Genomic DNA, 26,049 nt, shown 5'->3' on the forward strand with positions numbered 1-26,049 from the left:
CTTTAAGCGGCACGTTTGAAGAGGAAAAAGATTTTATTCCCCTTTACCACTAGCACGAAATAAACATGAATGAACATCAGAAGGTATGTTGATAGATACTGTACAATCTACTCATTGTACAACCTACCCATTTAATTGCTCAATCAGTGTTTCAACCGCAGAAAGACGTTAAAAAAACTCCATGGAAACAATGTCACTTAATGTTATTTATCGATCTTAAAACAGGGCTTTAATTGTAAAATGCCGAACTTGTCCTTTAAACTGAGACGCTATCTGTCACGCCACATTAAAAAGAGCCACAAAACCATTTCATAGTACAATTGACAGAATTTAAAAGCCGAGACTTTGTTTTATATTTAAAAGTAACCTGCTTTGTCTTTTTTTGTATTTTACATTTTTTTTATTGATATTACTGCAGCACCCCACTGGTCAAACCACGTTATTACAGGCTCTTGAAATAGGTAACGAGATCAAAATGTCGACTAATCATTCTGGGTATTTGAAGTGCATTATTTCTCTTTGGAATCCTTAGTGTGCACACACTTATACTATTTACTCTACAAAACGGCATAAAATAGCGTACAAGTACGCCAATTGGGACGCACCTTATTTCTTACTAAAACCTTTCAGTATAGCCACCCACGGTTCAAGGTTGCGTGACAGTTAGCGTCTATGGTGCTCAAATAAGGTCTCTTGCGGCCAGGCTGCAATAACACCCTAGAGGCAGACATCTGTCTGGCTACATTCGTCTACTGTACCGTAGCCTAGCTGTCGCTAACACTCGGGCCCACCTATGAAACCCCACCTCACCACAAAGACATGGAATAGTGTGTCGTAACCACACAGAGTCTTTATCCAAGCACAGAAAAAGACACTTTCTCTCGAGCACTCTCTAAAATATCTCCTTCCCTGATGGCCACAAACGTGGCTCTGTCCGTGCACAGCGCCATTCTGTACAAACCTTAGCTATACGGATGCTAGTGCGATACATCCAGCCCAGAGGATGCAATTAAACATCATCTTAAGTCACTTAAGTAGTTTTAATGTTTGTTAATTGTGTACTTTGGGTGTAGATGCAGTATATGTGAGTGGAGGTACTTATAGTATGGCGTGGTTACAAGTGGGGAGATGTAAGAAATGTGGTGTGAACCAAAAGGTTTAAACCATGCAGGAAGGAATCCTAAACTATCTTCATGTTCATGTGAAATATTAGTAATGCATACTGCACAGTATAGACTTTCTGGTTTATTTTTTGTCTATTAATGTATTTTAAAAAACATTAAAGTTCCCCTATTATGCTATGTTAATAAGACAGGCATTTGTGGTTAAAAAAGTATATATATATATATATATATAATTTATTTTTATTTTTTTTTAGAAAATTACCTATATTTTAGCTATATAAGACCCTTATTCCTTGGCTGGGATCGTGTAGAGCCCATTTGAAGCTGTATTGAAACTGAAATTTGGACCTTCAGACCGTTGTACCCCATTGAAGTCCACTATATGTAGAAAAATCTTGGAATGATTTCTTTAAAAACCTTAAAGGGATAGTTCACTTTGAAATTAATTTTTGACATGTTTTAGCTTACCTCAAGGGCATCCAAGATGTAGGTGTCTTTGTTTCCACAGTATTTTCAATTTTGACATTTTTAGGTCAAACCGTACTTGTCTGTCAGTCATATAATAGAGGTCTATGGTCACCACCTCAAAGAGCAGCACAGAGAAGTCCAAATTAAACATGATTTAATGACTCGTAAATGTAAGTACACATTGATGGCCTAAGACACGAAACGAGCGGTTTGTGTGAGAAAACGAACAGTATTTATATCGTTTTTACCTCTTTTAACCACAGTCACGTCCAAGTGATCTGAGGGCGCTTCTGTCTGCGCAAGACAAGAACGACAGACAAGAACGGTTTGACCTAAAAATATCAAAATTTAAACTACTGTGGAAACAAAGACACCTACATCTTGGATGCCCTTGAGGTAATTTAAAAGTGAACTATCCCTTTCATTTCTTTTCGACTGACAAAAGAAAGACATCTTGCATGACATGGGGGCAAGTAAACTAAACATTTTAATTCTGAAGTGAATTACTTTTTTGATCGGCTTTTATTCACATATCAACACTGATCAGTCCACATAATGAACACACATATAGTGCTCATCAAATATCCTAAAGGGAAGCTCGACCTTACTTGTTTGGCACGTAAGAACAAACCTCATTGGTTCTTGCGGAAGCTCAAATGTGCTTGGTGACAGAATTTTTATATTTGTGTGAATAACCCTTTACGGTAGTACAGTATGCTCGTATGCTGGATAGTAAGAGTGTTATGCTATTCCAAATTCAGCCAATAGGTCAAGAATAAATCATTCAGAAATCGTGTGATATTACTTTTCTATAGTAGGTCAAATGGCCCGCACTGCATTGTGGGTACTGTTTTTTTTCCAGTGTGCTTTATTATTATATCTGTTTATTTTATTTTTATGTAAATACACCATATTCAAAATGCATACTGCAGAAATGAGTAGTATGGTTTAGACGCTAATAATAAGTTGCTAAGAATCACTACAGCAAACCACCATTAAAAGGTCACGTTGATGCACTTCCTGCCAACGAGAGCATCCGCAACCTGCAAAATGTGTGAGAAAAGAAGTGTGAGAGGTGCTATATCTATTTCCTTCTGAGGCCGCCCACCTCGGCCCTGGCAGCTCTCTCGGTTTGATTCATCAACTGTTTTTGATGACGCCAAGCCGATTCGCAGGGCAGCCTACCTCACTTGACACCCCATGGCCAAACCGCACTTTTCCACCAGCGAACTGCAAACACAAGTAAATATATAGGATTTCATAAAGAGGCTGTGTTGATTGCGCTGCCAATAAAGGTCACTTGGATTAGCGATGGAATCTCCTCCATTGACGTTATGGAGGGTCCTTTGAGACCAAAACAGTGCCTGTATTTATAACGTTAGCGTGTTTTCTGTCGGAACAGCTGTGCAAATGCTCAAAGGAAATGACTTTTAGATTGAGGCTCTTAAAATTTGGTGTGCACTACAATCATGGAAGTTCATTGTTAGCAATGCTCTTTTGTTGGACCTTTTTTTCACTCCCTTTCTCCCACCTTTTCTGCTATCGGACGCCTGTGTTTGGATAAGGAAGCGTTAGCTCTCGAACCCGTCCTTTTCGGGGCAGCGTGTGCTACTTGCCCTTGTGAGGTGGACTGCGGTTCCAGTGTTTTTGCGTGGAACGGTGATATTAGCTGGATTCGTATCAGTGCTAGCCAGTACTTCCTGCACTAATACAATGGAGAGGAAGTCAACTAATAGTGCTGCACTCGACTGTTATGCTCTTTGAAACCCTGTGTTAACCTTTCCGCCATCAATTTGTATGCCACAACGGGGCCATCGGGGGTATAACATACACTCGTTGACACTCACGTGCACATAATGACATTATTATAAGGTGCTCTTTTTGAAATTGTACCTAAATGTGTTCATGAAAGTGTACTTGATTTTAAGTGGCCTTTCTTTCGGTAATATTATCTGCTTATAAAAATATACTTTTATGCTTTAAAGGAAATTAAAAGTGTACATTCACTACAATCTCAGAAAGGCTGTTAGCATGATGTGCTAACTGTAGCTAAATGTCTGTGGTTTGCAAAGTTCACTAGTTGTCCACCAACTTGTCCATTTAGAAAATATGTGGTTTTACACATCTTTATCATCAGAACCAATCTTTCTTTGTTCCAACCCGATTAATGGTTCAGATATCTGTCAGACTCGACCTTGAGGAGCTAGGCTAATATCAATCAGGCTAATAGAAAGCTAAACTGTAAAACCTGGAGCAAGAATATGATTTATGCAACAACAAATTAGTTGCTGGTTTGCATAACACTAAAAGACTGCCTTAGGAAACCACTGTGGTGTATCCTAGTGGGATTTTGCTCTCAAATACTGAAGAAGTGCTCTTTGGCAAGCGATAAACTGCTTGGCTAATGCTCAGCTATGCTAGCTGACGGATATTGTCTGGGATGTGTGTACCTAGAATCTTTTTTGCAGATGTTATGAAAGAAAACTGCCAGCAAGCCTTCAGCCATGGCAGTCCGCCTCGTCTTTTCACACAACGTATCAAAGCTCTCTACCTCCAACAACATCACTTGCGCAAGAACACATGATCAAGCACCCAGTGGTGAGGATAGTGTGAATGTACTTGTGTTTTTTATCACACACACACTCACATTTACTGTACACATATACGATTATATACTGAAACTACGAATTTTCTAACCATTAAAGCATGCGTATACAGTATGTGTGTTGTATGAATGAAAACTAAACTACATTGGTCATGTTGTCGTCACGTGACCTACAGCCCCACTTCACTGCCAGTCACAACTCCTCTCCCGTGGCCTCACGGGATAGTAAACTGTCTAATCAGGTCATGTGACCTTCAGAAATCAGTGAAGGTCCCGGTACTTTTCGCCTACTCTTTTCTGGCCACTGTGAATTTTAACATAGTAGGGAATTAGGCATATTTGATGATGCATGGATTATGTCATTCGCAAGATCACATATGATCCGGTCTCCATATCCATTTGAAGAGTTTAGATGCTAAAGCCTCTAAGTGCCATTTGAAATTTTCTTCCAGAATGATACATTTTATCAAGCTTGTATATTTAAGTTCAGTAATTTCACAAAATGACAATTAATAGGTAGTCTTCATTGCAATTTAAGTGAAATTACTGAACTTAAATATACAAGATAAAAATGATCATTCTAGAAGAAAAGTTTTGTTAGATATTGTCCACAGATATTTTGCCATGTAAAGTGCATCCAAAATCACGTACTTAGTAGATACTACATTATGCCTGGTTCAGATTACGCGATTTTAGCCGGATTTTGGCACGATCCGTTTGACGTAGGATGTTGTGGGGATTCGTAAACGACAACGGCCGATTCGATCGTATCATCTCGTATAGTGTGTCATAGTGGGCGACAACCTACGACATCACGACAAAAAGACGGTCGTCCACGACGGGTCCGTCACGTGTATGAGGTTGACCAATAGGAGCACAGAAGCTTTTCCGAACACAACTTTCAAAAATGGCGAAACGAAAGAGAGACGATGGTGCTAACGTTAAAATTAAAAGTAAAAATATATAAGAAAACAATATTTTACCTCAAGTTCTCTTTGGAGGATTGGCAGCCCATACTTTCCTCCTCGAGAATTCCAGGAACGTGTCGATTGTCGGGTTTTCTTTCTTTTTTTACTTTTTTCTGAACACAGGACAGCCAATTCAACACTCACCGCTTCATCCATTGTTTGTTTACGTTCGTTTCCGGAAGTCACTCGCTACTAGTTTCGCACATTATATGGATCAGTGGTTTCGCATTCTCGATGACATCATTTGCGCCGTTAAAGATGGCATGCGATGACTGGTCAGGAAGCAACGTGTACTCTGACATGTGTCTTGTCCGCGACACGACAAGATTTTGGGAGCCAAAATCACGTAATCTGACACATTGACTATCGTAACAGAAAATAAAATATTGTGTAATCTGAACCAGACATAAGACAAAGAACGTCCTTCACAACCATTGTTGTCATGCGTTTAGTATAAATGCAATTCATATATTACATCCACCATTTTGGCATTGTCATGTTATCTACTACATCAGTGGTATTGTATCTACTATAATATTCGCTTCTATGCCAACTTATGGCTTTATGGGATGGAAGAGCGTCCATCGGATGCACTCAAAAATCTCGACAAAAGTAGTAATTCATCTGCCCCATACTGTGTCATGAAGGATTTGGGCATATTACTCAATGCGTAGGCCTATTCTTTTGATATTCTGCATACAGTATATGGAAGTACACGATTTCGGATGCAGGGGTAGAATGCCCTGAGCTGTCCTCGATAAACTCCTGGTAGTAATTTTTTATCAATGAGGTAAAAGTTGACTTTGAATTTGAATCACTCACATCATTCACATCAGCAAGAGCCAGATTGTCATACATTTGTAATTCCCAAAAAGCGGTCACCAATTTACTGCATGTTAATTTTACATCAGAATGGTGGTAATGTAGAGAGGTATTTCAAGGATACCAGTAAAAATTATGTTTCTTCCAGGAAAAAATTGAGAGAAAATTGGATTGAGGAGTTGCACACTGAGAGCTCTGTCTAGCAGGTTTCTCCTCGCCCGAAATTCAATTAGGAGGAGCTGACGTCATCGCGTGACACAGGTTTTCTTTTGTGACAGCACGAGTATGTGATCAACTGGCTCATGAGGCGATGGCGTGTCAGAGTGGCGTGTTTGAGAGAATAAAGGGGATGAAAGGACAATGGACAAAATTCAGCAAAGAGAACCCAATCATATGTAGATGCTTACCGTTAAATTAAAATCGCATTAAAATCATTGCGATGTTGTCAGACAAATTATTGCGCCCAAATTTCAGATTTACTTTGGGTTTAGCAGTCATTCAAAATTAAGCAATGTGTATTTTTCCATACTTTATACAGATTTTCAGACGTTCTTTTACACCCTTGCAGCTCATGATCCGATGTTTTCAGTTACTGAATCCCAATTTGCATATCCGTCCAAAATATTATTCGAAATTATAATTAGTGTGTCCCAAATCGTAGTGTTGAAATGCGTATTCCAAAGATACCCGGATGGTCTACTTTTTCCAGTTAGAATCCAAAGTGCATATCCGTGTACACTCTGTGGACGAGAATTCGATTAGAACTGCAAACATGGCAGATGTCGGAGAACTACAAACACTAGAACTACAAACATGGCGGATAACCAACAGTTAAGTTGAGAGGTTTAGATAAAGGGGACGAAATTACATGTATTACATTTTATCCAATTTCTATTTAATCTGTAACAACTTTTGTAATGATACGGTTGGTCATTATCTTTTAAATGCATCATAATAGATACACATAAGGGGATTTAAGTGCATGAAAGACCCACGCATGGCAGGTAAACGTGCTACTACATTTCCCATTAACTAAATTAAATGAAATTGAATGTGAACTGAGACAAGATGATTGACAGGACAGTTTAAATGCTGCAATTGTTTTCAATATAACTAAGTGAAGTTAAGACACGATTATGACAAAGTAGTGTGTCCTAATTAAGCTTTCCTACTATTTTGATACACACTCAAGAGTTTCTTCACAAAAAGGACATATGTGGGCGAATCTTAAAGCGGCTCGTTTCACAGTAAATGCTGCTTCACGTTAATCGTTGAGAAAGAAAAACAGTAAAATAAAACATTAGATAAAAAAAATTCAATTAAAAATAATAAATAATAGCGTTTTTATTTAGATTATTTTTACAATATATTATTATTATTTTGACTAATAGTCATGTTAATTGACAAAAAGAGCAGTATGTTATCACATGCCTGAAATATGTCTATGGAAATATTCTTTCAGTAGATTATAACAGTCAATAATGCCCAAACCACAAAACCAAGCTGGTTCATTTTTACGCCACTTTCTTCAAAGGTCCACCTTCTGTTCAGGGATTTCCTCTTGAACTGTCACATTTCCTCAGTTGCCTTTCCTTGGCAACACATAGCGGTTGCCAAGTACGTGAGGATTGTAATGACGACTGTCATTTCCGCCTCTGCGGATGATTTTTAATGAAAGCAGGTATGTAAATACAACAGGACGCCAGGCGCGTCATATTTCCCCATCCGCCTCTCCCTCGCAAGCCGTTTAAGAGCTCCTTTATTGACTTTTAAAAGTAGGCCAGCGCGTATTACCGTGATTGTGCCCTGTTGGCTAAGATAGCTTATCAAAGTGCAAACACAGGAAATCAACACAACTGTCTCCTCTACACTCAAATAGACATTAAGGTTTTCTTCTGTCGCAGCTCGGGATTGGCTAATTCACTAGGCCAAATGGCGGCAACTAGTGTGGTGAATACATTTCATTTCATCATGCCTTGAAGGCCGACCGATTCGGGGATAGTTGAACTAAATAAGATTAGGCCAACCTGGAGGAAATGGGACGCTAAATCGGTTCTCTTACACCAGCATGATCCGGGGTTATGGAGCGTGATCTTTATTTGGAAGGAAAGGGAGCCCACACTGAAGTCTCGTGTTCAGCTATTGACTGGCTGTATTGAGTTCAGCTGGAGTCCAATATTTCATTTCCCTGGAGTGGAATCCGAAACAGAGAGACAGACTAGAGGCCTGGCGGGACCTCAGCTGGAGCTGGTTCTGATTTGGGAAACATTCTGATCCCGTGAGTCAGGCGGCCCCACAGACACACATTCAGGCCAGAGTCAGTCACGAAGGACTTGGCAACCATGGCTCTAAGCGGGTTTAGTGTCCTATTCTGAAAAGGCTTTGAACATTTCACCCCCTTTTCTGAACAACACCAGCTATCTTTAGAGGAATACTATTTACAGCTTAAACCAAAAAAGACGATTTAGTCATTTACTTTGCCAATAAACGTTTTTACTTTAGAATTTTTAATAAAAGGACATTTTTGCTTTTGAACTCTCAAACCCATTTGTCTGCTTTGCAATTTTAAAGAGCATTACTTTAAACAAGGGCTGCGTCTCAATCAGCTCCCTAGTTCAGTAGTCAGGGCACTGATCAGGTTGAGTTGGCCATTTTAAGGGCTGTCTCAATCCAGAAAATCTTTCCAGCGCACTGAAACGTTGGCTCCCTAAAAAACCAGGGAGCATCAATGTTCCCTTAACGGAAGTCCTGAAGCACGAAACCACTCGGAATGACACAATAGATGTTTTAAAACTATACTTGAGCTTACACATTGATAGACAGGTGGTTAGCATGCTGCGTCCCAAATCGAATACTATACTATAGTATGCAAAAAACAGTAATCCAAAAGAGTATGTAGGTGTAAATCCTCGATGACCTACATCTTCCGTTACATCATACGATGAACACGTTACTATTTCATGAGGCCACTGGACAGGATTTACAAATAGACGCAACTGACCGTAACAACATGGCGGATGTACTGTAGTACGTAGAAGTTTCATTTATTATCCATTTACATACTATAGAGAGCCTAAGGCCGTGTGTCCACCAAAGCGTTTTTCCACACGCCTGGCGTACGTTTTCAATTGTTTTCAATGGGAGCGCCGCGTTTTTTAAACGCCATGAGCGTAACGAGGCACTGAACGTTTTTTTCACGCTGAAGCGCCGAGCGCCCAGCGTTTTTTTTACTACTTTTTTCTTTGGATAAAACAGCGCTCATCACTGTCACTTTTTACCCAGCTGTCCAATCACAGTGGAGGAGGGGCGGGACTAAACCACACTGACCAACTGCCACAACATTCTTTCTGTTCAACGACATCAACCAGCAGAGCTAACCGAACAAAATGGATGAAAAATACATTTTTAGGATGAAACAAATTATCAGTTACAAGTAAACTGTGCTTCGCATATTCTGTATCATAGCAACGAAACGTCTCAACGGAAAAAAAACGCTCTCAAGCGCCCAAAGCACGGCGTCTTCAGCAAAGCGTCTGGCGTTTTCAGCTGGCTAAAAACGCTTTGGTGGACACACGGCCTAAGTCCCTCCCTTCCGCTTCCGGGCTCATGGGACCTTATTTCACAAAAAAATATGTATTGTTGTCAACGGCGAGAGACAACTTATCTTTTTATTCCATCTGAACTGTGTCCTGAATTACAAAATATGATGTTTGTCAATTTAAAAGATAATTCTGAAAGTCAAGAAAGTCACAGTTTGTCTTAAAACAGAAGAGTAACATTTATTTTTATGTGAAAATCGATCATTAAACTACATCTCCCGGAAACTCGGGAAGCGAAACAACGAGCAAGTTTCGTTTTCCGCTGTTCGTTTGTGTGCAGTCTGGTACACAACACTCAGGCATGACGGCGTAACGTTACGATTATAACGTAAGACTGTAGAAACAATGACAGACGTTAGCTTCGGAAAAGTTAGCTTCATTCATTGAGAGAAAATGTGCGCCTTTGGGGTTTGTAGTCTTTGTAGTTACATCTTATACCTCAACAGTTTTACATCAAACTGCGACTTTCTTGACTTTAAAATTTATCTTTTAAATTGACAAACATCATATGTGTAATTAAAGGCACAATTCAAACGAGATCAAAATATTTGTTGTCTCTCGCCATTGACTACCATACAATATTTTTCTGAAATAAGGTCCCATGGCGGTCGACCGGAAGGGGAGGAGCTTAGGCTCTCTAATGTTAACAAATGTAAGTACCTTCTCAGACAATACGTGATTTCAGATGCAGCGTTAAGGTTAAAATTTTGAAAGGAATCAAAGTATTTATCATAATGTACTCTAAACAGAATTATAAAAAAGTAATGTCAGTTCTGCTGTTGGTCATAAATACCAGTAGTGATTTTTCGTGTCATGTCGCGATAGTGGGACTTTCAAATCGTTTGATGCCAAGGACACATGATAATTCACTCGGATAATATATATAGACAGCTATATGTTTTGACACTTATTTATATTGTGTGAGAAAATCAGTAAATGTGATGGTATGAATAATTAACATTTACATTGTTATTGTACTAAAGCCAAAAGAAATGACTATTACTGGAAATATCAGTAAAACATGAGTACTAATTTATTATTCTCAATAATTCATTTAAGTCTTAAATTTTTAGTCTGTAATGCTTTACACAATAAACATTGCTCCAAAGCAACCTTAAATAATGAAGATTTTTTCAGAATCCCCCCCCCCCCCCCCAGATTTCTGTGGTAGCCTGTCAGTGTCAAAAATAGAAAAAAAATGATATAATTACTCTATGTTACTGCGGTTTTATCCTTCCAAGTTGCACCAATTTGCAGTCAGTGGAATCTATATGGCCATTGTTACAAATGAAATCCCAACATCTAATGAATCCACAACAATAAATCCCTATCTCGATTTAGTTTAACCGTGCATTCGTGCCATATATTGAGGGAGTTGGTGAAGACTTGATTTGAAAAGCTGATTTTAATTTAAAAAATATGTACCGGTATATTCTTCAGCTTCAGCACGCCACTGACGCAATTTACAGGAAGTGCGTAACAGGAAGTGGCGAGCACAGTATGTCTGCACACTGCAAATCTAATAGAAGATTGTTTCCTTGTAACCGCTGAACTTCTGACACTCACACTGACCTGACTTGGCTTGTTCGAAACATTTGCCCCTGTGTGTGTGTGTGAGGAGAGTTGGATTTGGTAGTGTGTATTTCTGCTCACCTGAATCGCTCTCTCTGTGTGTGTATGAGAGTTTGTGTGTTCACTTTAATGTGGCAATAAATCAATGTGTCGTTCTCTGCTGAGTACGGAGATTTACTCGTGTGGGCGTCTTATCTGTCCCTGACTGTTTATAATCTCCCAGTGCGACTGCATACTGGCGCTGTTCAAAGACAAAACCCGCACCCCGTTTGAACCAGTAATGGGAACCGTTGGGCACTTTGCAGGTTGGAAATGGGGAGAGCTGAATAAAAAAGCCAAACAGCTGAATGATCATTTTAAAATGGACAGAACTTGGCACGGATATTGTTTTTTTTTTTCGAGTTTCCAGACTTGTTGCCAACTCAGGGAATTCCCTGATGTGCGGCCTGGTGGAATGCGGTTGCATAAGAAGCAGAACTGTCAATCCATTAAACATGTTAATCCAGTTAATTACACAATATGGTGATTAATCAATCAATGGAATTGCAATTAATCACATATATCAATATTACCCCAAATATACGCTGTCGTTGTTCAAATGTTTAGGGTCTGAACATTTTTTTTGTAAGAAATATTTGATGCTCTCAAAGGCTGCTTTTATTTGATCAAAAATACAGTGATATTGTGAAATATTATTACACTTTAAAATAACTGTTTTCTTTGTGAAAATGTTAAAATGTCATTTGATGGTAAAGTTAAATTTTTCGGCATTTGATGCTCAAGAAGATTTTTTATCAATTTTAAAATACTCACACATTTTTATTTTGCTTCTTAATGTTTTTGTGGAAACCATGATAGATTTTTTTTCAGTATTCTTTGATGAATATAAAGTTCAAAATAATATAATTCCTACTCTGTAAACAAAATATTGTTGGTTTAACTTAAAAAAATGAATTAACCTGGAAAAGGTTAATTGAAAAATTGAGTTAATACAATGGAGATTGATTTAATAATCAGAAACTCAAAATATTATCCCAGACAGCAAACTGACATTGAATCAACGTGGAAACGACGTCTCTCATGACATTGAAACAACGTTGATTCGCTCATCGAATTAACGTTGAACCAACGTCAGACGCGGCATTCTTCAAAGCAAAATGAAATCGAAAATTGGTTTGCTTTCATAACGTTGAAACAACGCGTTGATTTCAAGTTGATTTTCCGTTAGTTTTGAAAGAATGACGCATCTGACGTTGGTTCAACGTTAATTCGATGAGCAAAACAATGTCAGATCAACGTTGTTTCGATGTCATATTTCCACGTTGATTCAATGTCAGTTTGCTATCTGGGATGTTATCTGAATCACATAAATTATCTAAGTTGACTTGACAGAATAAAAAAAAACTTTTTACAGTGTACTTTTAATGAAGGGAAATAAGTGCAATATCATTTGCACTTATTTCTCTCAAAGTAAATCTACCTTGACTAAGGGCTATTATGTCCATAAATGTTTTTACTAGACTTTATTACTAATGAGCACCGTGTTATGCATTACTCAAGAAGCAAACATTTACATCTTGACGAAAACAGTCATCAAATAGTGTCATGTCTGGTTGGTGGATAAGAAAAACAGCAACTGAATCTGAAAGTTTGTATGACATCAAGTGCAACACCACCACAAAGTCACAGTATTTGTGAAAGCATAACTCATCGTGTTAGCATATTAGCGGTCATGGGAGACATGACACCTCCTGTAAAGCATGAGCCAATTTTATGTGAAGACTGTTATTTGACTTTAAATCCAATGAGATTACCTCCTATTTGTTTGATTATACAAACTTATGCATTACCAAATGGGTAAATAATACCTTTTTTGTTGTTGTTGTTGTTTTTCATGAAATTCCCCACAAAAGTGCCTACGGTATATATTGTGATGTAACTCACACTGTCATTTTAAAGAGGACTTAGTATTAGACTTTTAACATTTTCAACTTCTTTGAGTGTGTAATGTTGCTTTTTGAGGATGGAAAATGTTAGTTACAAGCTACAAAGTCACTCCAGAGGGAGTTATTCTCTATATCAGTGTGCGCGCTGATTCTGAACTCCCTGAAACGCCTCTATTGTAGTCCTGAGGTTTCTTCCGGGAACGAACACATCACAGCATTCCTCATTTAAAGGGATAGTTTGCCCAAAAATGAAAATATACCATGATTTACTCACTCAAACCATCCAAAGATGAGTTTTATGTAAAAATACCCTGGCTCTTCCAAGCTTAATAATGGGAGTGAATGGAGCTTTTGAAGCCCCCAAAAAAGCGCATCCATCCATCAAATAAGTAATCCACATAGCTTCAGGGGGTTAATTAGGGCCTTCTGAAGTAAAACAATGCATATTAGTAAGAAAGATATTTAAAACTTGGGAAGTTTGGAAGAGTTTGGACATACATTTTTCTCAGTTATTTTGCTTAATTCCCATATTCAATCACAGGCTGGTTCTTGCGTACTAGAGCACGTTCGCACATGCGCAGTCTTCATAAACGGTTCTTTAAATCTCTTGACAAACTAAAAGACGAAAATTAAACGTGTATATTCTAAATGAAAGATATAGATTGTAATGAATGTCAGCTTGCTTATTTTGCCTACGAATAATTCCACGTCATGCAAACAAGATGTCGAGAACTGTCGTTCCAAGCACACACTGTAAAAAAATGAACGTGATTTTAACAGTAAAAGACTGTAAAAATGCTACAGTGAAAAACTGTTAATTGGTTAACAGAACCTTTCCTTACTATATACGGTAAATAACTGTGATAGATCTTATTGTAAATTTCATGCACTGTAAAAAAAAATAATTTTATGATTTGTAATTACAACATTTTTTCTTTTGTCAAATCAACTTAAATCATTTATGTAGTTCAGATAACATAATATTTTTAGTTTCTGATGATTAAATCATTCTCCTCCATTGTATTGACTCAATTTTTCCTGTTTAATTAACTTAAAATTGTAAGGCAACCAGGTTACTTCATTTTTTAAGTTAAACCAACAATATTTTTTTACAGTGTGTAATTTTACTGTAAAATACTGTTAAATTTACAGTTTTTAAAGTGAAAATGAACAACTCGTCGTATAATTTACAGTGATAAAACGTAAATTGACATTCCCACAATTCCCTGCGTGACACTCCACACTTGATGTATTTTTGCTGAAATAACTTGTTTGTTCATAGTTTAGTCTTTTTCTAATCAGTTCAGGGTTTTATGTGACATTTAATGTTGTTAAATTAATGTTTATTGCCTTTTTTAAAATTTCATGTGTGTTTCCATGTTGGTGTTTAATGTTTGAGTGAATGAGACTGTGCCGCTTCTATATGTTAATATTAAGTTTCTTGTGAAAGAGCTACATGTGATGAATTTCCATATCATGTGACTCTTATTACTTCTGTGATTGATGGATGTCAGTATATTACATTGGTATAAAACAGATATTTACCCTTCAAATGGTCGATAATTTAACAGTATATCAGATAATTAAATACAGTATATTTCCGTAAATTTTAAGTTAATCCCGTAAAACCTTACTACCGTAAATTCTTGCTACCGTATTTTATACGGTAAATTTCTGGCAACCACAGTTGCCGGTATTTAACCGTAAATTGAACACATTTTTTTTACAGTGCACAACTTAGCGATGTTGTTTGCGAATGTTCGTTGGAACGATGGTTTTAAGAAACACAGACTCGTTGAACTATGCTGATGACAACAGGACCTGCGACCATAGTTGGCTACCGATGCTTTTTTTGACACGTTTGAGCATTACAGACAGACTGGGAAGAGAGGTGCTGCGAAAATATCCAACCTGTGAAAATAAACATTCTAGTAGAGCCCAAAAACAAAATCACAGCTTTGTAAAGGAGCTTAATTGGTCCGCTTTAAGATTTTGGTCCTAACACTGAACTTCCAGCTTATTTCCAGGGCTAACCTTTGGATTAGTTTCCACCTGACTGCTTCAGTTCTGAGGCTTGGGTTATACTTAGTATGTGTGAGACCTGCTGAGCTAGTGATGAGCTAATGACAGGTCTGGGCGCTCTCTCTGTCTCCTGCTAACCACATTCACACATTCTTGACGTCTGTCAGCAGAAAGCAGCGCTGTCTACACCAGACATGACCCAACACGAGGCCAAGGCTCAAAACGAATGCATAATTAGACCCTCGTTTTTTTTTTTTTTTCTGGACTTTGTGTTTTGAAGACTTGAACGCTGTGAGGTGCATAACTGCATTTGTTGTGGCCTTTTTGCGGCCTCTGCTTTGCTCCTGCTCATGCGTCACAACATTCGCTCCCCCACGGCTGCAAGAAACCGCTTTGAAGTTTTGTAGGAACTAGATCGTCTGAGCAGGCTTCACGCTCTTTTTCAGTCATTTCTGACGTCTGATTATCATATGCAGGCTGGAGATTGTCTCTGTCTTTCGCCCAGAAGAAAAGTTCCCCCATGTGGCTATATCTTCTCTCTGCCAACCTTTCCTGGGGAGTTTTACATTTTAGAGCACAGAGGACAATATTAATGATATTTGAAGTTGTTCCTTGCTTCTCCAGGCCTACAGGTTCTGTCAGCACATTCAAATCAGGCTGCAATCTCACAAATCAGCTAAAACATGATTTACGTTGCTGTTATGCTGTCGCCAACTTTAGACGTTTTCGCCAAGTTGCTCCATCATGAAAATAATTTTCTTCAACAAATTAACCCATAACTTCTTAGATTGTTATTTAGCTTTAATATATACACTTTTCAATTAAAAGTTATTGTCATTTTGTATGGTAAACTGGAATGGAAAGTTCACACCACACTTTCCATTCCATTGACTTCCATTCATAGACCTCAAACGCTAAGCTCATGCGAAGTTGTTCCAAATTTCAAGTTTGGTGAACTCTGACTTGCCAATTTGTAGTACAATATATGGATAATATAATTCAGAATACAAACTGAAAATGTGCAGATCCCAATTTCGTTTGATTCCCAATGCTTCAGTAAATCTTGGATGCTTAGAGATGGAATGGGAGGGGGAAGGAGGGGTTGCAGTCGTAGAACAGTGTGGCCTTTCAGGCTCCTTGGAGGAGGAAGGGATTGAAGTAAGGAGGGAGAGAAATAGAAATGGAACTCTGTGTCCTTGGCTTGTGGACTGGCCCGAACACATGACCTCCATATGCCTGTGCGGCTTACAGTGACACAAACTCTAACACACACACACACGCACTAATGTATGTTAGTGTGTCACGAAATGACTCACATGTTCATGTACAACCAAATATAACCGCTTAAGCCAGAAATATACTCTTCGCCGGCATGCAGACACGAATGCTTGGCCAGCGTATTGCAAGTGCGCGCACATTGGCAGAAACCAAGCTCAATATTTGATAGAGATACCTTGAAATATCTGCAGTATTATATATTTAAATGTATTTTCTCCCCAGACAGCAACATAGTGCCGGCCCAGATCCAGTGTTCTGACGATTCATATGCTACCCATCGAGATTTGCTACTTACCGGTTATGTGCAGACTCACAGTTTTTTTTTTTTTTTTTTTTTTTTTTTTTACAAAAGGTACATTTTCCTATTATAATGTATAATTTCCCTATAAAAAATGCTTACTACCAGATATGAATATTTGTATGGTCAGCCAGCTGAAAAAGAATAACTGAAAGTTTCAGTTTCTATGAGGAAAGGTGTACTTTGACAAGTGAAAGATGAATATTTTATGATAATTTTTACTTTTCACACCGTTTTAAAAATAAAAACAGTAAGGGCTGCAACTTCAGTTTTTAAATGACAATATCCTGACAATGGCAAAACGTTTTTTTGCCAACTGAAAATTCCAGACGCCCTGCTGAAGACGCTGTGCTCAGCACATCGTTTTTTTCCGTTGGGACGTTTCGTTGCTATGATACAGAATATCCGCAGCACAGTTTAATTGTAACTGATTTCGCTGATAATTTGTTTCATTATAAAAAAAAATATTTTTCATCCATTTTGTTCGGTTAGCTCTGTTGGTTGATGGAATTGTACAGTAGAATGTTGTGACAGTTGGTCAGTGTGGTTTAGTCCCGCCCCTCCTATACTGTGATTGGACGGCTGGTTAAAAAGTGACAGTGATGAGCGCTGCCTTTTATCCAAAGTTGAAAATTTTTCAACTCCCGGCGACCAGTAAAAACACAAGCGTGAAAAAAAAACGCTCAGCACCTCGTTACGCTCATGGCGCTCCCATTGAAAACAATTGAAAACATACGCCAGGCGCGTGGAAAAACGCTTCTGGTGGACACACGACCTAGGTGTGTATGACTGTGAATTCCACATAAATCACATAAAAGTAGACGTTTTATAGCCACTATAGTGCCCTTTGTGGTGACCCTGAGAATGGTGTGTGTGCTTGCACTGCGTTATAAATTATGAACACATTTCCAAATGTTATTTTGAGTTCACGTACTTGGGTAGAGTATGCATATGTAAGAAATATCCCAGGTCATTTTCACTCTAATGTTTATGTATCACGTGTGACATGCTAATCATTAGCATGCTACACATGAGGCACTTAAAACAAAACTGTTCTCTGTAGGATTTATACTTATCAGGTCGTAGGGCTTGAGTGGCTGTGATTTATAGAGACATAAGGCATATTTAAGGCCTAGATGTCTATTATTTAAGGGGGGCAATGGAGTGGGCAGTAGTTGAGCTCTTGGGTTTGTATCTGTGGTCTGTAGCTCTTTGTTTATTCTCTCGGGAGTGAGAATGACTGTGGCTGGAGCTGGTGCCAAACAGAAGTCTGCCAGTGGAGGAGTGCAGTAGGGCAGCTCTCTCTCTCTCTCTCTCTCTCTCTCTCTCTCCACCTCCCGCTCGGCTCCGAGGTCTGGCATTCCAGTCCGCTCTGCACACACTCACATGCTCATACACAACCACTGCTTCCTGAAAGACAGGAAGTGAGGCCGGCTTCCTGTGACGGTCCTCTTTCATGTGGTCACTTCCTGGTGTTTGGGTCTTGCTGTTGACTTTCTTCATTGTTCCTGTAGCAGGGGGTTTAAATTGTGTGTATGTGAAATTAGTACTTTGAATATGTAATACAGCAGTACATGCAAGGGTATGATGACATGTTTGTCTGGTTTCCCACGGTGAAGGACAGCCTGCAAATATCAATGACTTTGACATTTTTTGCTTTTTTAAACGAGACTTTTGCAGGCATAATCTAATAATCTAACTAATAAATCATCAAAAGTCAAGAGAAAGACATTGTTAAATGTTAAATTGTTATGCTTGCTTTGGTTAGAAATTGCTTATTGTTAACACAATGTACACTGTAAAGACATATTGTTGGTTTAACTTAAAAAATGAAGTAACCTGGTTGCCTTAAAAATTTAAGTTCATTGAAATGGTGATTGATTTAATCATTAGAAACTCAAAATAATATGTTATCTGAACTACATAAATTATTTAAGTTGATTTGACAAAAGAAATAATGTTGTGATTACAAATTATGAAAATATATTTTTATTTTTCTGTGTGTACAAATGACTAGAAATGTCATGGGAATGTGAATGATCAAAAAGTTTGAGAACCGATAGTTTGATCAGTTATTCACTTCCAAAAACTGAGCATTTGTGAAATATTTTGGTAATAATTGTACACTTTTAAAAGGTTTTTCCTCAACCTTAAAAAAATATTTTAAAAAATATAATGCATAATTGTGACTGAATTTGATAGACAGTGATCAACCAGCATTTTTTTTTTTTGTATGAGAAAGAATATTTGACATTTTATATGATAACAGTTTTGATAATAATTTGTATTCCATGGGGAAAAGTGTTATTTCCAGTGCCATTAGAAGAGTGAGTTCGGAAGATGGGCTACGACTCAATTGGACTGACAAAATGAAAAATTTAAATTAAAATAAAATTGAAAGCTGGATTGAAAATATAGATACACATTCTGCTCAGAAAAGGGAATATGAAAATTATTAAACATTAAGATAAAATTAATAATTATTTTCTTTCATTCATTGATGTGCATGAAACCTGAATTTCAAATTAAATTTAGAAAATTACAATAGTTCAAAACTTCCAGATACAAATGTTTGACCTCAGGCAAACATGGCGGCATCAACGGAAATGTTCACAGATAAAATTAGCTCCTTTTAAAATGTAATGTAGGCACTTATATGCATTTTATATAATCATAAAACTTTTATGAAAAAGTTTAGCAAACATTTGCAGAGATCGAAGTATAAACACGGTGAACGATCTTCTTTGTTGATAATCACACACCTGCAAAACTAATGTATTGCCATATTATTCTTTAAACGTCATAAATCAGCCATGTAAAGTAAGAATATTACACTTTTTCTACACATTGGTTACTACAAATTTATTATAGTATAACTGCATCATGTACCGTATTGTGGGCACCATAAAATGTATAAAAATATAATATATATATATAAAAAAATATTAGGGCTGTGAAACGATTAATCGCATCCAAAATAAAAGTTTGTGTTTACATAATATATCTGTGTGTAGTGTGTATAATTACTTTGTATATATAAATACACACACATGCATGTATATACTTTATATATATATATATATATATATATATATTTATTTATACAAAATTAATACTATACATAAATATAAATATTTTATATATTAATAAGACATTTTTCTTAAATATATACATGCATTTATGTGTATTTATATATATAAAATAATTATACACACCACACACACATATATTATGTGAATACAAACTTTTATTTTGGATGCGATTAATCACGATTAATCGTTTCAGCCCTAAAAAATATATTTAATTAATGATTTTTTTTTGGTTTTTTGGGGGCATTTTTGCCTTTTTATCCAGATCATAGTACAGTTGGAAAGAGGATATGAAAGGTGGACGTTTTTTTTGGCTCAGCACAATATGCTGAACATATAATATAATATACTCACTTCCACTGTAGGTCAACATAATGATAGGATTCATTTGCATAGATGACACATTGTGTTCATAACATTCCAGAAATTGCTCCGTTTTATATAACGTCGTCTCATTGTGTGTAGTGTTGTGGTATCTGTGGAATGGCAGTATTGTTGTGAACCTAAGATTATAGGATCTTCACACAACAAGAGTGATGGTTGGGGTTTTAGTATCCACAGACAGGAATGTGGATTGGGACACTGTAGTTCCAGAAGAGATAGGGTATTAGCGGGCTAGCTGTGATTGTGTTTGAACTTTGAACACAGTGATTAGCTGGAATGTCGAGGTTCCTGTGTTCTGCCGACATTAATACATCAACTATTGTCAAAACAGGCTAAAAATGTGTCGATCGGGAAGGAAGCCGCAGACCTGCACACAGGATGAGCGGGCTTTGATATCGTTTGGGTTCTCTTTGTCGTTTTTTGGTCGCTTTTCGTTTCCGATTTCAAGCATTTTCAAGTCACTCATCCACGCTGAAACGTTGGAAAACGTCGAAATCATCGTATTGGGCATACGTAACATGTAATAAAAGCTCACTGAGATAATACCAGAAATAATAAAGTGCTCATGCTTTTCTTCTGGCACTTGCAGGTGCGTCAAGGTCTCACTCAATCGCCATTCCTTATGGTCTAAAACGCATCTTTGCAGGAATGTAATACGAAGATTTTACAAAGTAACATTTATTTTCAGCAACACTGTGAATGTGAATAGCACATAGAAGACACTTACAGGTATCTAATTAGTACACAATATGCATCACATGACTAAATATATGCGTCATCTTTTTCAAATTCCTCAATTTTTTCAGTTCACACAACAGGCCAAAAAAACTGCATTTTCAAATGTATCCACTTTGTTAGAGCGTCCTCAGAAAGCTTGCAGGACAAAAGATGGATTTTCTCAAATGTGTATGATTAGAATGGCACATTGTGTCCTGATATTCCCCAGCTTCCCAGGGCTCCCATTCTTCAAAACCTCTCCATCTTCTAATGTGGTTGTGGTTAAATTTGTCACGCTATACAAGTTTGCGGACTGGCCAAGAGTCATTTCACATGACATGCAAAGTTGTGTTTTAAAGCAGTGATGCTGCGTTTTCTGTTCTGCCATGTGTGGAATGGATTTAAAAATGTAAGCCAGATGGACCATGTTGTGGTTAGTGGGTTCAGTTTGTACTCTTCTGCTTTGGATTCGTGTTGTGCATAGTGTGTTGTTAATTTTCAGGTTTTGCTTCCCTCATATAGTATAAGTCTTCATAAGATATTATCTGTCCAGTAAATATGATAATTCCCTGTTCATGAACCATGTGATGCAATGGCAAGAGCTGTTTCTGATTGGTTGGCTTCACACAAATTCTGCGAGCATTTTTGCAGAACGGTTAGCCTCTACCGAAACTTTGAGTTTTACTCTATTTTACTTGAGGGAAAATATGTCATTGTTTTAAAAAACGTACTGACACTGTCATGGTGGTGTACAAAATTCCTTTCTGTGATGTCATTTCCTGTTTTAGTATTTTTTTTTGTCACATGACAAGAGTAAAATGGCTTCCTTGCATGTTGGTTACACCCCATGTTGGTTAAGGCTGCATATCTCGGCTTCCACGTCACCTGCATCGAATTTGAAACATTAATTCGGCTTATTTTGAAGGATACATCAAGTGTGTCATCTGTGTCCTCCAATCACCCCCAAGCCTTTGCACAAACTCCAATAAAAAAAAAATTAAAAATAAGATTTGGCAGAAAATGAGTCGGCTTTGAGCTTGTCCAATTTCATTATGAAATGCAAGACAAAAACAATCTGAGATAAAGGCATTATGTAAGGTAATATACGTAAATAATTTTAATATAAAGTATTTTTTCCAAATTATTTTCAATAGTATTTTCCATATTAATTATATTTGATCTGTCAATAACTGTTTTATTGCGAGCAGCACCATATGTGAAACTTAACAGCCACTATAGGATTAATGGGTCAGATTTTAAAAGAAAAGAGGAAAAAAAAAACATGTCTCTGCATGTGCTACATGGAGCCTTTTAGTTCACAAACAACAGCAAAGACCATCCTAAGCTGCCATCACATCCTGTAACTATCCATTAACAACTCTAAATTAGACATAGGAAGCATTAGGCCAGCATTTCAAAATACCCCATTTTCCACCTCTCTAGGGAAAATGGTTCTAATGATTGAGATCACCATGACAACGTAGGTAATGTGTCTATGCCAGGCTGAATGTTTACCCATGTCTGCCTGACATTACGGTATGTGAACTCATCAGAATCATAGAAAAGTTCATAATTATACTAGACTAAATTCGCCCTGGTGCCAAAACTATTGTTTGGCAAGAGTAGAATAGCAGGCATAGAAACGGCTGCGTTCGCTGGTCAAGTGATTTGTTGCTGTGTTTTCTCTCCTGTAAATGAACAGGTAAAGAAAGCGAAAATGTTCTTGAAACTTACGTGTGACTGTTTAGAAATGGGTTTTTGAAACAATTCCCATCTCCCATTGTTCAGATGAACAGGTAATTCACAGGTCAAGCCACTCATTGTTGTGTTTGCATGTAAAGCTGTCACCTTTAATAATTTAAAATCAAAATCGTAACTTTTGGAGGAACAGATTCTTTCTCTTTTATAATTTATAATTTAAAATTGTCTACTAGATAAAGTGTAGCATTTTTAAGAGAGATATTTATCATTAATAATAGTCTTGGTGGTCTAAACCTGAGTATTGTACAATTCTCACTAAAAATAGAATGATGTTTTTATGATTCACAGCAAAACATTGAAGGGATTCTCCGTTCTATTGAGAGCAATTTGTAAATATTTGCAAGAATATGTTTAAAAGAATGGCTGATGTTCAAGGAAAACTGTCTCCTTTGAATGACAGAAAATGATACATATAGGTGAAGGAAAGGGTGAGTGGACGAGCGCGGAGGTGTAGAGAAAAGAGAGTTTAATAGAAAACAGCTGCTGCGAGGATTTGCACTCTGCTGATTTACCGTCAGAGGAGAATTTACGGGAACGAGGCAAACTACGAACATAACACTCATGCTTTTTTTCCTTGCTCTGCTTCTCTTCCACAGAACTCGATCAGACACAACCTGTCCCTACATAGTAGGTTTATCCGTGTGCAGAATGAGGGGACAGGTAAGAGCTCTTGGTGGATGCTCAACCCTGAAGGCGGCAAAAGTGGCAAGTCGCCTCGACGCCGGGCCGCCTCCATGGACAACAACAGCAAGTTTGCCAAGAGCAGAGGACGAGCGGCAAAGAAAAAGGTAAAAGCTGCACCCCAAACCTTGCTGTGATCTCATACACCCGTTTTCCACCAAAGCATTTTGAGAGCCGGTTCGGAGCCGGTGCCTGCGTGCGAACCACTTCTTTGTGTTTCGACAGCCAAAGAACCGGTTCTCGGCCAGGAAAACTGGTTCCAAAGCGGCACCAACTCTTTGCTGGACTGGAACCGTTCTTTTATCATGTTATGCTTACGTCGGGGGCTGGGGCGGGTTTAGATGTGTTCTAAACATCTTTCGCAAAGCCATCGCAAAGCCAGGAGTAACATTTGCAGAAACACGATGGAGTCCGCCTTTGTAATTGTTATGCTTGAAGTTGGCGCAAGCATTTCCATTTTTTTATTGAAAACATTATAAGCAAAGAAGAACTGTCACAATATAGAACAAATAAACGGAAAGAAATAAAAAGACACAAGACAGGGGTACATAACTAATCAGGAAAGATTACATACCAAAGGAAAATATTAAAGACTTCTTGGTACACGAGTTAGAGATAATCCCAAAGTAATGTTGTACTTGCAAGTGTTTCTAGCTAATGCGTATGGCCAGCAGCCATATCACCTGGTAGCCCAAGACTGGTTGCCCACTGAAGCTAAGCAGGGCTGAGTCTGGTCAGTACCTGGATGGGAGACCTTCTGAGAAAGCCAGGTTGCTGCTGGAAGAGGTGTTAGTGAGGCCACCAGGGGGCGCTCACCCTATGTGGGTCCTAATGGGGATACTATACTGTCAAAGAGCACCGTCCTTCGGATGAGACGTTAAACCGAGGTCCTGACTCTCTGTGGTCATCAAATCCCAGGATGTCTTTCGAAAGAGTAGGGGTGTAACCCCGGCATCCCGGCAAAATTTGCCCAGTGGCCTCTGTTGACCAATTGGCTTCATCACTGTCTCCTCTCCACCAGTAAGCTGGTGTGTGGTGAGCGTTCTGGCGCACTATTGCAGCCGTCACATCATCCAGGTGGATGCTGCACACTGGTGGTGGTTGAGGAGATTCCCCTCTCTATGTATAGCGCTTTGAGTGCCGAGAAAAGCGCTATATAAATGTAATGAATTATTATTATTATTATTATGGCGACGTACACAGTGACATAACAACGTCATTCCCTGGGCGCTCTAATCAGTGGAAAAACAAACAGGTTCTGAAAAAGTTCGCAAGTTGAACCAACTCCGAACCAACTTTGAACCAGCGCCAGTTCCGAACCAGTTCTTTTTTGGTGGGAAAGGGGTATTTGATAAACAGTACAAACTAGCCATGAAAATATGTTATTTTTCTCACGAGTGCTTCTGTCTCTCTCTAAATTTATAGCTGGCTCTTCAAGGTGGGGCCGAGGGGGGCGCAGACAGCCCAGGCTCTCAGTACGGCAAGTGGCCCGGCAGTCCAAACTCCCACAGCAACGACGACTTTGACGCCTGGACGGCTTTCCGTCCCCGCACCAGCTCCAATGCCAGCACACTGAGTGGTCGTCTCTCGCCCTTTATTGATGACGAACTTGGCGACTCTGATGTCCACATGGTCTACCCAGGCCCTGGGTCAGGGGCCAAAATGACCTCCACCCTCCCCAGCTTGTCTGAAATGGCTGGTTCTCTGGGTCACAATGGCTCTGAGAATGTGATGGAAAACCTTCTGGATAACCTCAACTTGCTCTCACCTAAGAACACATCAGTGGGGTCCTCAGGAGGCCCTGGGTCAGGATCCAACCAATCCTCACCCTCTTCCCTCATGCAGGCCAGCCCTGGTTACTCCCCCTACAGTTCCCCAGGTCTGGCTGCAGTCAACCAGCAGACTCAACAAGACTATCGTAAGTGTCTCTACGGCCAGGCAGGAATGGGCAGCATGTCTCCCATGCCCATGCAGTCTCTGTCCGAAAGCAAGTCCAGTTTTGGTCCTGGTCCAGGAACTATGGGCCAGTTTAACTGCTCAGCAGGGCTGCTGAAGGAGCTTCTTACGTCTGATGGGGAGTCTGGAGAGCTCCTGCCCTCGGTGGATACCGTCGTCTCCCAGTCAGCTGGAAGTGGTGGATGTATGTTGCCCCCCTACAGCAGTAGGCGGAATGAACTTATGGGGGTTGTTGGAGCATCTCATAGCCATGCCCTCTCTCATCCGCACAATATGCACGGACAAGCCCCGACCACACCCGTGGCATTGAATGGGCGATCACTGCACCCTATGGCCACGATTGGCGGTGTCAATGGACGCCTGGGAAGCATCAAGTCAGCATTGCATATGCAGTACGGAGGCTCTGGTCATCATGGAGGTGGAATTCCTTACTGCAGCATCAACAGCAACGGATATGGCCGGGGCCCAGGGATGATGCCCCACCTGCAGCAGCAACACCTGGAGAAGCTGCCCAGTGATCTGGACGGCATGCCTGTGGAGCATTTCGATTGTGACGTGGAGTCCATCTTGCACGATACACTCATGGATGGAGAATCGCTGGACTTCAACTTCGACCCCATGGCCACCCAACAGGGGTTCCCGCCTCACAGTGTAAAGACCACCACTCACAGCTGGGTGTCTGGGTAGGGCACTACTTTGATTAAACTTGGGCGGTCAATAAGGTGGCCTCTTAGTCCGTAAAAGAAATTGACATATTTT

At 38.9% G+C, this 26,049-nt stretch overlaps 1 protein-coding gene across 3 annotated transcripts in view; it reads left to right on the top strand.

Annotated features, from left to right (window-relative positions):
- Positions 1-26,049, top strand: part of foxo1a (forkhead box O1 a) — a 51,673-nt gene that overhangs the window by 22,306 nt on the left and 3,318 nt on the right. For 2 of the 3 annotated variants that reach the window (XM_039660067.2, XM_089120991.1), the window contains 2 exons: positions 23,250-23,441; positions 24,760-25,973. In XM_039660067.2, the coding sequence (XP_039516001.2) occupies positions 23,250-23,441; positions 24,760-25,973 (1,406 nt within the window). Of the gene's footprint in view, positions 1-23,249; positions 23,442-24,759; positions 25,978-26,049 lie in introns of those variants that run through there. The other variant, XM_089120990.1, reaches the window with a different exon arrangement.

Source organism: Pimephales promelas, chromosome 16 (genome assembly GCF_988280905.1).
Source record: "Pimephales promelas chromosome 16, fPimPro1.hap1.1, whole genome shotgun sequence".
Lineage (NCBI taxonomy): Eukaryota > Metazoa > Chordata > Actinopteri > Cypriniformes > Leuciscidae > Pimephales > Pimephales promelas.